The sequence below is a fragment of the Lynx rufus genome, unplaced genomic scaffold (genome assembly GCF_022079265.1).
Source record: "Lynx rufus isolate CCGP_SWC_20201006 ecotype Redwood Valley unplaced genomic scaffold, mLynRuf1.p SCAF_12, whole genome shotgun sequence".
Classification (NCBI taxonomy): domain Eukaryota; kingdom Metazoa; phylum Chordata; class Mammalia; order Carnivora; family Felidae; genus Lynx; species Lynx rufus.
This window is the reverse complement of record NW_025814826.1, coordinates 52,313,108-52,329,197: the sequence shown is the minus strand read 5'-3', so window position 1 is coordinate 52,329,197 and position 16,090 is coordinate 52,313,108. Positions and strand designations below refer to the sequence as shown.

The following is a 16,090-nucleotide window of genomic DNA, read 5'->3' as shown; positions in this document are numbered from 1 at the left end:
AATTTTAAATAAACACCCAAAATAAACAAATTATGACCCTTTCAATAATCCAGAAGTGAGACAGGTTTAGCCCTTTAGTCGAAAAGCAGCTCTCTATTCAACTTAAAAAGCCCATACTTGATGTATTAATAAATATTTTATTTTAAAAAGATGGTCTACAAAGTAGCTTGGGAAGCTTAAGCTCATTTGTAGCTCTCACCACTCCCTACCCATCCCCAATAATGTATTCAAATTCAATGCCAAAAGTTACTTATTAAACACAAGAGATATTACGCCCTGGGAAAACTATTATAAACTTGGCCTGAAGGAGACCTGATCTCTTAATGAAATACAGAACAACTATCTTAGAAAAACGAAAATGGGCAATCGTCATGTAAGTATTGCCTTTGGGAATCAAACAAAGTTTTCATTTTAGTTAGCATGTGGAGAAATTTAAACTATGAAATCATGATTAATAATTTTGCACTATACCATTGTGATTACTCCTTACTGTTGGTTTTCACAACAGCATACCATGCTTTTAAAATGCATTTGGAATATATCTTTTTCTCCATTGGTCAAAAATCTCTTAGGAGAGGCTAAAGAGAAGTATTTAAAACAAGATAGTAAACAGTGCCCCACAGAAAGCAAATGGTTAATACGTGTTTGTGGAATGTATGATTAAAGCTGTTAGTTATAGCAAAGTTGCATAAAATCTGGTAGGCTCTGCCCATAAGGGTTTTGTGGGGAAGACAGGTTCATGTTACAAATATCCGTAAACCAAGGCAAAAGTACTCCTATGAGGCCAAGGCCATATAACTTGGACTGAAAAGTGAAAATATTATTTCTAAGCAGTATTAGTTCTAAGCAGCATCAAATAATCAGATATTTGCAGATATCCAAGGAATGGACTTAACATTTAGGTTTTTATTCTGAAATGTCTACGCTCATGTGAATACTGTGTCTATAAACTATTAATGACTAAAAATTTGAAACCAACGACACACAAGGCAGGTCTGAGTTAAATTGTGATTTTTTTTTTACATTGAAAAATGTATATCTAAAACTGTTGCAATAAAAATTTTAACAAGGTTTTACTGCACCAACTGTAGCTTCCCCTGGCAAGAAATGACTTATTGTATGTAAACTAGAAGCAAAGACAAAAAAAATTCAAAAATGTTCTGTAAACTATCGCTTTGTTCATGAAGGTTTTTTTCCCTTTGCTATAAACTAAATTTGCACTCAATGGTTGCAAGCCTACAAATATCTTCTTTGGGGAGGTGTTATATTTAAAATCTTCTGTGGATAACATTTTCTTGCCGGTCAAGATTATGAGCCTTACATTCAGTATATCTTCCAGAGAAACTGAAGCCTACTTTTTTTTAAGTTTATTTATTTATTTTGAGAGAGGCAAAGACAGCGTGAGTGGGAGAGAGGCAGAGAGAGGGAGACAGAATCCCAGGCAGGCTCTGCACTGTCAGCAGGAGCCCAATGCAGGGCTCGAACTCATGAAACCGTGAGATGGTGGCCTAAGCTGAAACCGGGAGTCGGGCGCTTAACCAACTGAGCTACCCAGCTGCCCCTGAAGCCTACTTTTAAGATGTTGCTGATAGCCACAGAGGGCCTCAGGAATAAGTGGTCCCTGCCATAGCAGTTCAGGAGGACATTTTCATCTTTTGAATGTCAACCCCATGGGGCCTCTGGCTTGTGTGAGTGGTCTAGCATTTTTATGTATCTCTTTTTTGAATCTTCAGAGCCAGTCTTACTCCCTCTCAGAAGGTAGTCAACATTTGCCCAAAGGGGACATCCAACCCTCGGCAGCCGTGAAGCCCCTCAGCCACGCACCAGGGAATGGAGAGCCAGAGACCCAACAGCCTGTAAGCACTGATTTTCCCTCCAAATCATAGGTACGACTGGGCTCTCTCGTGGGCCCAGTATTCTTCACCAATGACTTGTCACAGTGGATCCTCCACAATCCTCTGGCCTGAAAATGTCATCATCGGGCATTACTTCCAAGCAAAGAAATCTTTCCCCACACAAACAAATGTCTGTTTCAATGTTTGTAGCTAATGTAAAAATGTAATCTAGGAGCTCAGTTTCCATTCCCATTGGTGTCCCCTTAACAGTGCCTTACAATGGAGAGCATGGCCAGTAGGACATTTTAGAAAATACTAATGGAATTTAACATTGCACAAGGAATGAATATGTTCTAAGACTGTGTTTCAAAATAAGTAAATGCAAAACCTTTTTGGACAGAAAACTGTCCTGGTAATGACTTGAATTACTCGTATTAGAAAGTTACTTGAACATGTACAAGCTTCAAACTATAATGCTGGTAGTTTTGAAGCAGTTACATAACCAAAACAAATATATAAAATTAAATACTAGTAAAATACAAGTTGCTAATGTGCAAATAAATGCATGTTATTGATTTAGCATAATAGACCATGTTATTTTGCCGGGATTAAATGACTACACTCCATGTTAAAATGGTCCTGATGGCTATAATGTGGTTTCTTCTGTGTTGCAGCATGTCTAAAATATGATGTGGTGCATGATTTCTTAGTTCTACTATTATGTTTCTCTATCCAAAACTGAGCAACTTTTGTTTGTAAGACTCCCTATAAAACAATCGGGCCTTCTCTTGGCTAAAATGTGTGATTTTTGTATTAAACCTCCCTCTGTTCTCTGTTCTTTTATCATTCGCTTGCAACAATTAAAATATGGCTATTCAGCATATACACATTCATAAATAGAAACACAAATGCAGGCGTTGAAATCATGTGCTAGCCTTGGTCATCCTAATGACTCAATATGCTTTATATTTAGTTTTTAAGTTATTACCAGCAGTAAATACATATTTTAAAAGCCTACTAGGAAAGTTACAAAGTCCCAAGGATATGTCCACAGACCAGGATGCACAGACAGATGCTTGACAAACAATACTCCAAAGCCAGTAGGATATTGGCCAGGAAATTACATTTTCCAAGGTGCTGTGATACAGAGGGCTTCCTAGCCAATTCTGAGAATTGAAAATTTACTTTTTTGTTTTGCACTTCCCCCCAATCCCTTTGCCATCATTAATGATTCTTTTCAACTGAAGACATCGTGTTTGTGACTAACCTATTTGGAGCAGTAATGATCGCGATTACTATCATCTGCTAATCAAGCAATATTCAAAGAGTTTGCTTAGCCTAGAGGACATGACCTTGTGCTCAGTGAGCTTTGTGCATAGACAGAAAAATAAGATGCACAGGAAAATCTGCTCAGATTTAGCTAGATGACTCTTCTCTTGTGTGGGTTGTTTTCAGAAGAATCGTTATCTGGAGGAAAATAGAAAATTGAAATCAATAGTGAAATCCCTTCGCCATTGGAGTGTGGCTGTGGCGTATGGGCAGAGCAATAGGGAGGGAGCCATGGACAAACTCAAGAGGACAAATGATTTCTGGAAAATTATTTTCAAGGCACTAGGCACGACTTGCCTTGCTACTCCAAGTGTGGTCTCTGGACTAGTAGTAGCATCTACATGGCCTGGGTGCTTGTTAGAAATGCAGAAAACCAAAGCTCCTGAAGACCTACCGAATCAGATCTGCATTTTAGCAAGATCGTCAAGTGATTCTTACGCACAGTACAGTCTGAGAAGCACTAAACTGGGGAATGAGTGCTCACAGTTGGCCGCACATTGGAATCACCGGGGGAGTTTTAAAAAACACTGAATCCTGAGTTCTACCCCCAGAGAGTCTGAATTACTTGGTCTGGTGGTTGGTCTGGGCACTGGGATTTGCAAATGCTCCCCAGGTGGTTCCAAATGTGCAGCTGTGTTTGAGAAACGCGGAACTGGAGCACACACTATTCTTACAAGAACAGATCAGCATACCGCCAATGAAAGCAGGTGTCATTATAAATGTCCATAAGTGAAAACCGACTTGTAAATGTTAGAACATCTGCTCAGCGATCTGCCATGGTGTTTGTGAGCATGCCACATTTTATGACTTGCTTGTGCCAATATTTAGCCAATGTAAATATTGTCTAAAATGGAAAACAGTTTGGGACTTGGAGCAGATGAACAGGCAAGCTCCGAGGCAGGTGGATTAGGAACACCCAGGAGCCACACATGAGGTGGGAATAGGTCCAGATGCCTGGGAAAAGAAGGTAGGCTCTGGAGGGAAGTAAAAATGTGACTGGGAGTTTGGGATAAAGTAAGTATGGCTTTAACCGAGAGTGTGCATTGAAGTGTGATTCTCAAACCCTAAAGAAACCACGAAAGAAACTAAGACCACATAGTCCTACCTCTCCTATCGGGAAATCATTTATCCCCCCAAATTAGTCCTGAACACCACCGTGGGTATAGAAGGAAACAAAAAGGGCCTCTGATGTCAAAACAGGACATGCACTAAAGCATACCTTCTTCCTTTAAAAACAAGCCTCCCACTCAAAGTTGGCTGCATTTGAGACACAATCATACACAATGTTGGCTTTAGGGGTTTCTTGTCTCTGGAAGATAAAAAGCAGTCATTTGAAAGTCATTTAAATTTTTTTTAACGTTTATTTATTTTTGAGACAGAGAGAGACAGAGCATGAATGGGGGAGGGGCAGAGAGAGAGGGAGACACAGAATCGGAAACAGGCTCCAGGCTCTGAGCTGTCAGCACAGAGCCCGATGCGGGGCTCGAACTCATGAACTGTGAGATCGTGACCTGAGCGGAAGTCGGCCGCTTAACCGAACTGAGCCACCCAGGCGCCCCCATTTTAAAGTCATTTAAAGGTGGGGGGAAAGTTTGCCAAGGACAAATATACCAATGGAAGGAAGAACTTGCAAACTGAAAAACTGACACAAGAGCTTTAATGCTGTAGGAGCCTGGGCGGGGCGGTCGGCCACTTGGTGTAGGGGATGGAATCTGGCAGATGCTTGCCCTGCTGCACAGCACCCAGAACTCAAATTCCCAGTGATGGTGGGCATAACTGGAGGCTTCAAGGGGGCCTTCTGGAAGGACAATGAGGATAAGTGACGTTTCTCAAGTGCTTGCTAGACTGTGAGCTGCTCTGGGGGCCCGGACTGTGTGCATGAACTCTGAGCCCTTCACTCTACCAAGTCCCCCACGTACACGTGTCCTTTTGGTCCTTTGGTCCACACAACTCTGTGAGGGAGACAGGATTATTATCCCCTTTGCAATCTGGGGAAAGTGAAGCATGGAGAGATGAGGTAATTTGACCAAGGAGAGGTGAAGCATGCATTTGGATTTAGGTAGAAATTCTTCACATTATACCAACTAGATGCTAACCTACTGGGATTTCTAAATCTGTTGAAGTGGACCATTATCTCCTCTTTACCCCCGATCCTGAGCTTCCTCCTCTTCCCCTAGATCTGATGCTCCCCTTTAGTGTTTCCATGCTACTCTGTGTACAATGTCATCACTCCCCTCCCACAGGATTTTAGAACTAGCTGCTCACACATCCTCCCCAGACTGGACTGATGGCTCACTGGGGGTAGGACAGTGTCTTGTTCATGTCTGTATCCCCATTACTGACACAAACCCTGGCACATAGCAAATGCTCAATAAACGTGTGATCAACTCATCAGTTCATTATGTTTCACGGGAAAGGCTTACTCAAACCAATGTTTTACTCATTTGGAGTCCAAATCCCTATGACCAGTTACACCCCCCACCCCGACCAATGTGTGAGTAAGGTTCTCCTGTATCTGTACTTTTTAAAAACTCCACAACTAATTTCTAATGTACCCAAAGTTGAGAACCATGGGTCTTATGTCACGTGTTCCTCTAGTGCAGGGATGTGCCCAAATGTGGCCCCCAGGCCATCACTGGAATAACCTAGGATCCGTTAGGAATGCAAATTATTGGGCCCCACTCCAGATCTATGGAATCAGAACCTCTGGGGCGAAGGCCCAGCAACTGCACCTGAACAAGCCTTCCGGGTGATTCTGATGTACACTCAAGTTTGAAAATCAGTGTTGAGGGGCACCTGGGTGGCTCAATCAGTTAAGCATCTGACTCTTGATTTTGGCTCAGGTCATATCTCACAGCTCATGAGATCGAGCCCCACATTGGGCTCTGTGCTGATAGTGTGGGGCCTGCTTGGGACTCTCTCTCTCTCTCTCTCTCTCTCTCTCTCTCTCTCTGCCCCTCCCCCGCTCCTCGCTCCTTCTCAAAATAAATACATAAACTTTGGGGAAAAAAAGAAAGAAAGAAAATCAACTTTGAAGCAAAAGCCTCTCACAGGCATAGGCTGGAGCTGTGCCCCAGCTTTGACTGAACGATTCCCATCACTCAGCCTGCAGAGATGCCCGGATGATGGCTTTTAAAGCCTACTTAGTCCCACACCCTCCTCCAGGGCCTTTGACACCAAAAGCAGTCCAGGGAACTGCCCCATTCTGCCCCTTCCACTGACCCCAGGCTGCAGTCTCTCCCACAACTCATCCTAGCGCTGCATGGAGAAAAGTAAGCTCGAGTCCCTCTGCCAACAGGGGAAGGAAACCACTCTTCATCCTCGTTATCAGTTCAACACATTTTTTTTAAAGAAACTCCCATGAGCCAGGTGCTGTTTGAGGCACCACTGATAAAAAGAGGAATCAAAGAGCACAGTCCATGCCCTCTGAATGGCTCACAGTCTAGCAAGGGAGGCAAACAAGTAAACAATTACAACGATGTGCAATGAATGCACTAATAGAAACACGTCCAAAACTTAGGGGAGAGAGTGATTCTGTGTGGGAGGAAGGAGTGGGAGAGGCTTCCTAAGGTGCAGAAGGGCAATCTTTACGGTGCCAGAGTATATGCAGAGAGGTACAAGAAGGCTCTTGCCCTGCAGAGCACTGAATCCGTCAAACATCACCTGCCTGTGCAGCTGCTAGCCCCTCCCCCTGGCCGGGAGCTTCGGCAGGGCCCGCACTGCCACCGCTCATCACGGCTCCATCACTGGGGCTTGACACATAACAGGCGCACCACGCATATTTTTGATAGATCACTGATCAGGGAGCAGCGACTCCGATGCACAGGGGTGTCCTAAAGGCCCTTGTTTGCTATGCAAAGTGTATTGGTATCCTAGGGCTAATATGCAAAGGACCACAAACTGGGTGGCTGAAAGCAATGGAAATGTATTCTTTCAACGTTCTGGTGTCTAGGGATTTAAAATCAAGGTGTTAGCAGGGCCACCGTTTCCTCTGAAGACTGTAGGGAAGAATTCTTTCTTGCCTCTTTCAGCCTCTGGTGGCCCCAGGCATTGCAGTCCTTGGCTCAGGGCAGGGGAGTCCCAATCTCATGTTCCCATGTTCCCATGGCCCTCCCCTCTATTTCTCTTCTTCTAAGGACCCCAGTCACTGGATTTAGGACCCATTCTAAATCCAGGATGCTCTCACCCATGATTCTTAACTAATTACATCAGCAAAACCTCTATTTCCAAGTAAGGTCACCCTCTGAGGTTCCAAGTAGACATGCATTCGGGGAGCATACTATTCAACCTACTACACCAAGGAAATTGGGTTTTTTTGCTTTAGGCCAGTAGTGTTTTCTAAACGACGTACATCAGATTCCTTTGGAAGGTTTGTTTAAACAGAGAGCTGGGCCCTATCTGCAGAGTGTCTGATTCAGTAGAGCAGGGCCCCAAATTTTACATTTCTCACAAGTTACCTGATGATGCTACTGCTGCTGGTTCAGGGGCTACACTTTGAGAACTAGTATCTTAGGCAATAGAGGAGCCATAACTAATCTCAGACAAGGGAATGACAAGGTCAGAGATGCACTTTGGATGGACCATGCTAGAAGCTAGTAGAGAAAGTTTTGGAGAGATTCCTGACCAAAGGCAAATAAAACACTTAGGAGGCAGTGGCCCTGGAGAAAGATGATGAGCCTGTGTTCCCAACTTAAACAGTGGCAGTGGGATCAGAGAGGAGAGGACTGATGGGAAGGTCAAATAGATGTAACTGGCTAAGTAGACAGGTAGGTGAGGGACAAGGAGGACTACAGAGTGATTCGGGTACCTGGCTTATGTACCCAGGTGAATGGGGTGCATCCTGGGGATAGAACAAACTGGAAGTTTGCTCAATGCGAGGATGAATTTGGCTTTGGGATCTGCTGAGTTTGAGATATCCATGGGACACCTGGGTTTAACACCTAGCAGGTAGCTGGATCTGAAACTCAAGAGAGAAGGCTGCACTTGAGGTAATTTGAGGAGTACAATTTCATAGTTGTTTTGTTTTCAAGTCAGTATGTGAGTACAAGTAGTAGACTACAAGACTAAGAGTGGCGTAAGTAACAAAGACATTTAATTATTAGCCTTCACACGAAGTCTGAAAGGAGGGGATTCCAGTGTTGGTTGAGTGGTTCAGTCACATCATTAAGGACCCATGCCATGTCTACCTTTCCATTCTGCCACCCTTGATGTGTTCGCAGCAGCTCCCCCCATTGGGTACAAGATAGTGGTCTGTGTTTAAGTTCATGATCACACGTGATAGGATCACAAGTAAGAGGGAAGGGGACAGAGAAAAAAGTATGTTTCTTCTTACCACTCCCCTATCACTGAGAATAATCTTTTTGGAAAGCCCCCAAGCAGGCATCACATCCCATCTCATTAGTCAGAGTTGGTCAAAAGCCTGTCCCTAGACCAATCACTGGCCAAGGGGAAGAGGACAGCCATGAATCGTGATTCATCCCTGGGGCTGGAGATATCATCTTGTCAACTAGCACATTCTTCCTCAATCTCACTCTCTCGCTCTCTTTCCTTCTTTCTACATGTTGGGCTCATTCTCTCCCACTGAAAATGAACCTTTTCTTTTCCCCAGTGGTGTGGGAGGCAAAAGTTGTTGGTGAGAGGGAGGCATGGCCACAGATAGTTTGGGCACCACAGAGAGGGCCATGGCCTCATGTAGCTCCACGTTAACAACATCAAGGAAAAGAGGTTTTTTTTCCCCCCTAAGTTTCTATCACATGTCAGGGAAAAATTCTGATTGACTTGGGTCATGTACCTAATCCTTGAACTGTCACTGTGGCAGAGGTTGGCTTTACCAATCCTTGGGGCTTGGGGATATTGCTTTATCATATTGCTTTCTTATAACTATGATTTTTATTAATATGACTACTGCTGTGTCTGCTGCCGTATTGGATGGACTGAAATAGGGAATGATGACTCAAAGATAAGATAGAAAGGCAGTCAAATAATTCACCCTTCCTGTAATGGGGGTTTGGATGGTTGTGGTGGAAATGAAAAGGAAGATTAAAATGTTTAAAAGAATTTTAAAGAAGTAATTAATAGGATTGGATCCAATGCATATTTAAACTCTTACCAGGGGAAAGAATAACATTCATTGTTTTGATTCTGATGGAGACAGAAATTTGCTCAAAGCAAATTTAGCTATTTTACCTTGTTTCCTTTTTAGCAAATCAAAACTTGTCCACATACTGTTGGCTATGCCTTTTACACAGCACCATTCAATGCTGTAATGACCCAGCTCAGCCCCCAGTATTTTCTCTTTCCAATTCCGTCTACCCACTTATCATTGACTCTTGAGGACCCCAGAGTACACTTGCTTCTTTTTTTCCTGCAAGCAATGAATCCCAAGTTTATACTCTCATTGAATTGGCAGAAAAACGGCCTTTGGCAATAGAAGAAGGAAACGGATAGTTCTTTTCTAATGAGAAAAGTGCTTCATTTTTCATAACTCTTGAAGGCATGGTTCCTTTCATGGTTGAGGAATGACCATCATCTCCCCACAATCACCTTATCCTCCAAGTTCATTTTCATTGATGCAATACAGCAGTAATTGGATATCTGGAGTTTTAACACTCTTTAGAGATCTCTGACTCCCAAAACAATCTGTGGACAACCTCAAAGCAGTCACTTTCCCCCAGGATGCGATCTTGTTTCCATACAGGGCATGTAATTCCACCTCTAGTAGAAACTCTGAGCTGTCCAGCCCACCACAATACTAAAGGGCCCCTAAGAATGAGTCAGCTGAGGCTGCCTGATGAGGCCCCTGCCAGCTGAGGCTGTGAAGCCTACAACTGTGATGCAGACAAAGAACAGAGGGTGATGACAGGATGATGACCAACTTTAAGTCAGATTCTTCCTCCTAGTTACCTAGTTACCTTTCAGATTTGTCATCTAGTTTCTTTGAAATAAAATTAAAGGAAGAAAGACATCATGGTCCACTTCTAATCCTCCCTTTTATGTAACCACAGCAATTTGCTCTTTGTCACTGGGGACCTTGCCTTCGTCGGTACCTATGTGCCATTTGCACCAGAAGCCCAGCCTTCTCAAGACCTTTTAAAGAAACATGTTTATAGCATTGTTGCAGTCATTAGGCCAGGGTGGTAGACACTCATCGTGTTAGATCTTGGCACTATTGATATTGGAACCAGAAAATTCTTCTGTGAGGGGATGTTCTGTGCCTTATATGATGGTTTAGAGGAATCGCTGATCTCTAGGATTAGAGATAAGTAGCACTCCCTTACTTATGACTACAAAAAATGTCTCTAGATACTGCCAAATGTCCCCAGAGAGACAGAATTGCTTCTGAGACACAGACCTTAGGGAAAGCAAGGCAATAGGGCAGGAGATGACCCCATAATGTCTTTATCTGACTGAACTTCTACCAGCAACCATGTATTCCTGCCCCTCTGGCCTAGATATTCCCTCACACTGATTGCCTTTCTTATCACAGGGTAGAGCCAATCCATCTTCAAGATTGACCCTTGTCCTCCTGATAGTGACAACAGCAGGCGAGAGGCAGCGGTTTCCCCCCAAAAGACTGTTAATCCATGAGTAACTCTGATGGCCAGAGTGAGAAAGGCTTCTCTACAGAAATATCCAGCACTGAGGCCGTTGAGCTGAGCTAAGTTTTCCTGCCCAGATGAGCAGTGCTCAATGGAAAGTCACTGACTGAAACAATCATGAGTCCATTTGTTCACCTCTCCTCTGAGTGTAGCCCCTGAAAGGACTGCCCCATATAGTCTCCCTATATCAGAGCTCAGTGCATGGTGGGCCAGTCACATTGTTTGTACTTCTGAATATATTGTCAGTACCTTCAGAAATGATGGTGCCCACCACCTTAGGGCGCTAGATGTTGGAGAGTCTTAAGGTCAGATCTCCTTAAGGTCAGGTCCCCACCTTCTAGTCACCTTTTGATAGGTGACCAACTCAATGTATCACACCAACTCAATGCATAATGCCAACTCAACTCACACCAACTCAATGTATAACGCAGAAAGCATAGCCTGAGAAAGTTTGTCTTTCTGGAAAATGATCTAACAATATCAATCTTCATTAAAAGTGGTCTCAAAATGCCAACATATAGATAATCCCACGTTTAGAAGACAGGTCATTTACTTTAACCTGAAAAGTTTCACTCATTTTTCAAGAATACACAGTCAGCATACATATGTAAATCATATCAAGATCTGATTCAAGTGGATGTTTTTTCTATTTTCAGACTTATTTGCCAAATGATTCAAATATTCCTATCCATTTAGAATGATGGCCAAACACATATTTCATACATGTCACTTTTTAAAAAATTTTTTTAAATGTTTATTTATTTTGAGAGAAAGACAGACAGCGTGAACAGAGGAGGGATTGAGAGACACACAAAATCCAAAGCAGGCTCCAGGCGCCGAGCTGTCAACACAGCCCTGATGTGGGGCTTGAACCCACAAACTATGAGATTATGACCTGAGTTGAAGTCAGACGCTTAACTGACTGAGCCACCAAGGTGCCCCTCGTATGTGTCACTTTAAAATTGCATCTCTGAAAGGATAGATCAATAGTGTAACAGTTCTATGTGTTCTTATCACCTTTTAAGGTTAGCTAGAACTCTCAGGCTTCTTACACACTGACTGGCTATCCTGTCGACCTCCTTGATTAACAGATCTCTGAAAGGGTCCAAGTGGGCAGACGATCTAAGAATGGAGGAATCAGCTTTGCTATGACCATGGAGAATGATAATAGAACAATAAGTACATGGTGAAATACCAAATACTCTTATACGATTGAAACTGTGTTTAAATAGACCCCACAGAGTACAATGCAATATATATATATATATTTTCTAATTAGTAGTCTTTTTGCTCTATAAGCATTTAAGTAGATTTTGATTTAAAACAACAAAAAAAGCAAGACTTAAAAAAAAAAAAGTCAAATGTATTGTTCCAAGGAAACCATGCCTAAGAAACAATCAACTTAATGAAACAATATGCCACTATCACCCAAGATTCATGTTTAAAGATGTGAATGGCCCCTCTGTTGTGTTTCAAATTGCCCATCAATGTCTACTAAACATGCCCATGGAAATGTTGCCAGAATCTTTCTGTTTCTGAATTCATGAATAGTACAATACTTTGCATTCATGCTAATTAGTTTCAAAGTACAAATGAGTAACCAGTGAGAGGTAAAAGAACATTGTCCTGAGAGGGAGGGCTCCAGATTTTTCCATAAGCAAGTAAGTGACCCTGTGCAGATGACTCAACAATTAGGCCTCAGTTTACCTGTAAAATGAGGGGACTGGATATACATTCAATGTTTCCCAAACTTCAGATTTAAATATGACTTTCATGAATGTTGCCAAACACATATGCTGTCTATGCTGCTAATAGCTCTATTATCTCTTTTCTTTAAATTCACTCATTTTTTGACATAAAAAATTAATCTTAAAAAGAAACTTTATGTTAGTATCATAAATGGAAAATCAATTATCAGTTGATATAAATGTGGATAACTAAATGAAGGCAAAAAGACTATATTAAATTCTAACTAGATACTACTGCCAGCTGAAGGCTCAGATTCTGTCATCTGTTTTCTGATTAAAAAAATCTATTTGCATAAAGAAGAGAAGGGGTTGGGAAAATAATTATCTCAGCCTTTGTGTGCCACACAACCTCTGTTACAACTATTCAACTCTGCCACTGAAGTGTGAAAGCAGCCTTTGACTAAATGTATATGAGTAGGTTGGCTATGTTCCAGTAAAACTTTATTTATAAAAACAGATGATGGGCCAGAATTTGACCATAGCCCATAGTTTGCCAATCTCTGGGTTGAAAGAGTGTGAAAGACATACTATCACGAGGCAAAGAATGACTCAATATGATGAACTGAGAGAGAATTTTAAAAAGAATTCCTTTTTCAGTTGAAAGTCCGACAGGCTTTAATACATTCAGTGTTCCATGTCACCCATTTTGAAAACCCTGGGTTGAATTTCTACCCTCAGAATCTATGATAAACCTCTTCCCTTTATCTTTTGCTCCTTTAATAAAGTCTAGGATTTCTTATTTGTGTAAAGCCTCAGCACATTTTTAAGTTGTCTTTCTGATTCATTGGGATGTCAATGGGAAAGTTTCTAATTTCTGTCAGACCAGTGGGTCTTAACCCTGGCTTCACGTTGGAATTACCTGGTAAGTTTTGCAAATACTTATATCAGAGATTCTGATTTAATAGGATCAGGTTGGGACTCAGTCATTTGTCTATTTTAAAACATCTCAGGGTGCCTGGGTAGCTCAGTCTGTTGAGTGTCTGACTCTTGATTTCAGCTCAGGTTATGATCCTAGGGTCATGGAATTGAACCCCACATCAGGTTCCACACTGAACATGGAACCTGCTTAAGATTCTCTCTCTCTCTCTCTCTCTCTGCCCCCTCCCCTGCTTTCTCTCTCTCTCTCAAATAATTAAAAAAAAAAACTATCTCAAATGATTCTGATGTGTATCCAGGGTTGAAAAGCTATCCATCTGTGTTCAGGGCATCTTCCTCAGAGTCCACTATTTCCTCCATAGGTCTTAAGTCTAAGAGCATCAAATTCTATTTAGCTCAAACTATTCCAGACCTAAAAGCGTTAGGCATTCACTTTCATTTGTGTTTCTTGTTAAGCCTCCCAGTGAGGTCCAGTTGAGCTCTCCCAGGTGTCCTGATTAAGTTTACTGTTCCTTTTATCATACTCTCTGCTTCATTACCCTAGGAGGCTTGACATCATTATCAGTTCAAGATGTCTAACTGGATAACTCCACTCTCCCCTTCTTCTGTCTCCACTCTTGCCACTGACCCCACATTGATACAAACTAGAGTAAGGCCAGGATGCAAAGGAAAAGAGATGTGGCATATTCTGTAACATACAAAGGAAGAAGATTCTTCTGCCTCTAGAAGGGAAGAGAAATACCCTATAGCTGCAGAGAATTCAAATGAGCTTCTATCAATATGTAAACACTTACCAAGTGCCTATAATGTGCCAGGCATTATGATAGGTGCTGGATATGACAAGGAATATGACATGGTTCTTGGTTCCAAGAGGTTTACAATCTAGGGAGGGAGATAAATTAGTGAATAAATATAATAATGTATCTTAAGAAGATCTGATAGAAGTCTCTAGAATGGAGTATAAGCACAAAAAAGAAACTGGTGTGCCAGAAAATGTTTCACAACCAGCTCTTGGGGCGGGGGAGGACAAAAACCCAATTTGTGCCATGAGCCAATTTCCATAGTATAAATATGAAATCACAGCTGATTTCAAGTTACCAACATGGCCTCACTGAACACAGAGTTGGGAAGAGATGCACACAATTGTCTCTTGAAAGCTTGCAAAGTCAGCTCCAGCTTGGGTGACCAACCATCCTGATTAGCCGGGAAACATCACAGTCTTAGCACTGAAAATCTCACATCCTAGGAAACCCTGAGTCTTGGGCAATCAGTTGGCCACCTTAGGCCCAACTGGCAGAAAGTCCTCAATCCTTCCCAAGAGGGTCATAAGTGGTTTCAGAGAGGGGATACAGCTTCAGCAAATTCCCTTAAGCAGATACATTCTCCACTGTTGCCAGTGGACTCAACAGTGGGCAACCGGGTGTTCAAGAAATGGAGGAACATGAGGCCCGTGCTGTCACCCCCCAAACCCCTTGGCCCTCTGAGGACTCGGGAAGTTACAGTGAGGAGCCTGCTTGTAGTACCCCTCCTCTTCCTCCCCCACTGAACATTCATGGACCCTTCCTAATAAGGTAAATCTGCAGTCAGTTTGCCCAGATTCCGGCAGGTAGGGAGAAATGAAATTTTACCTATGAAAACATGTGACAGTTTATCAGGCTGGAAAGCAGTCACCCCTAAGAATAAACATGCTGGAAACCTTGATCATCCTTCTGGCCTCATGCTTTTCTGTCTTCAGACTGCCTCTGCTAAATTTCAACCCCTTGGCACACCACAGTCCCTTAGCTATGATCTCTCCACTACTCAAAGGGCAAGATGTTTTAGTAAACAGGGAACAGGAAGGTTTGAGGTAAGATGGGGAAGGAGGAGGAAAAGGGGGAGGTGTCCTGACAGCCTGCTAGAGAAGGGCAGAAAAGCCAATTTCTCCCCTGCCAGCTCTGGATCATCATAATGAAATCTCCCTGCCCAGAACCCTCACAATATCTTTTCATATGGCTTTGTTGAGATATAATTGACATACAACATCACATAAATATAAGGTAAACAGTGTGTTGATGTGAGACACTTATATATTGCAAAATGATTACCACTATAACCTTAGCTAACGCCTGCATTATGCATAACTACCATTTCTTTTTGTGGTAAGAACATTTAAGATCTACTCTCTTAGTAATTTTCAAGTATATAGTACAGTATTATTACTATAATCACTATGCTGTACATTAGGCTCCCAGAATGTATTCATTTTATAACTGGAAATTTGTACACTTTGATCAACATCTCCCCTCTCCCCCACCCCCATTCTAGTCTCTGTTTCTGTAAGTTGGCTTGATATTCATTTTGTGTGTAAGTGTAAGTGTAAGTGTGTGTGTGTGTGTGTGTGTGTGTGTGTGCGCGCGCACCATGTCTTCTTTATCCATTCATCTGTTGATGGACACTTAGGTTATTTCCCTGTATTGGCTATTGTGAATAATGCTGTAATGAATCACATTGTCTTATTTCATCTTCCCAAGATTTTGCTACATAGGTATTAGTCTTAGTTCACAGATGAAAAGCAGAACACATGATTCCATTTGACTCAAAAAGATACTGAGAGCAGAATTTGACAACAGTGCCTTTCCTGCACATATGCTCTGCTCACAGGGAGAGGCTATCCATTTTGCCTTGCAAATAGTGGTAGCTGGCCTTCATTTTCCACTTCACTTCC

General features: G+C 42.2%; 1 protein-coding gene across 1 annotated transcript in view; it reads left to right on the top strand.

The window, feature by feature from the left end:
* Positions 1-358: 358 nt before the first annotated feature.
* The window catches only part of ANXA13 (annexin A13), a 49,644-nt gene continuing 33,912 nt past the window's right edge, over positions 359-16,090 (top strand). Inside the window, exons 1-2 of the mRNA XM_047073810.1 lie at positions 359-373; positions 1,734-1,856. Of these exons, the coding sequence (XP_046929766.1) occupies positions 359-373; positions 1,734-1,856 (138 nt within the window). The remainder of the gene's footprint in view (positions 374-1,733; positions 1,857-16,090) is intronic.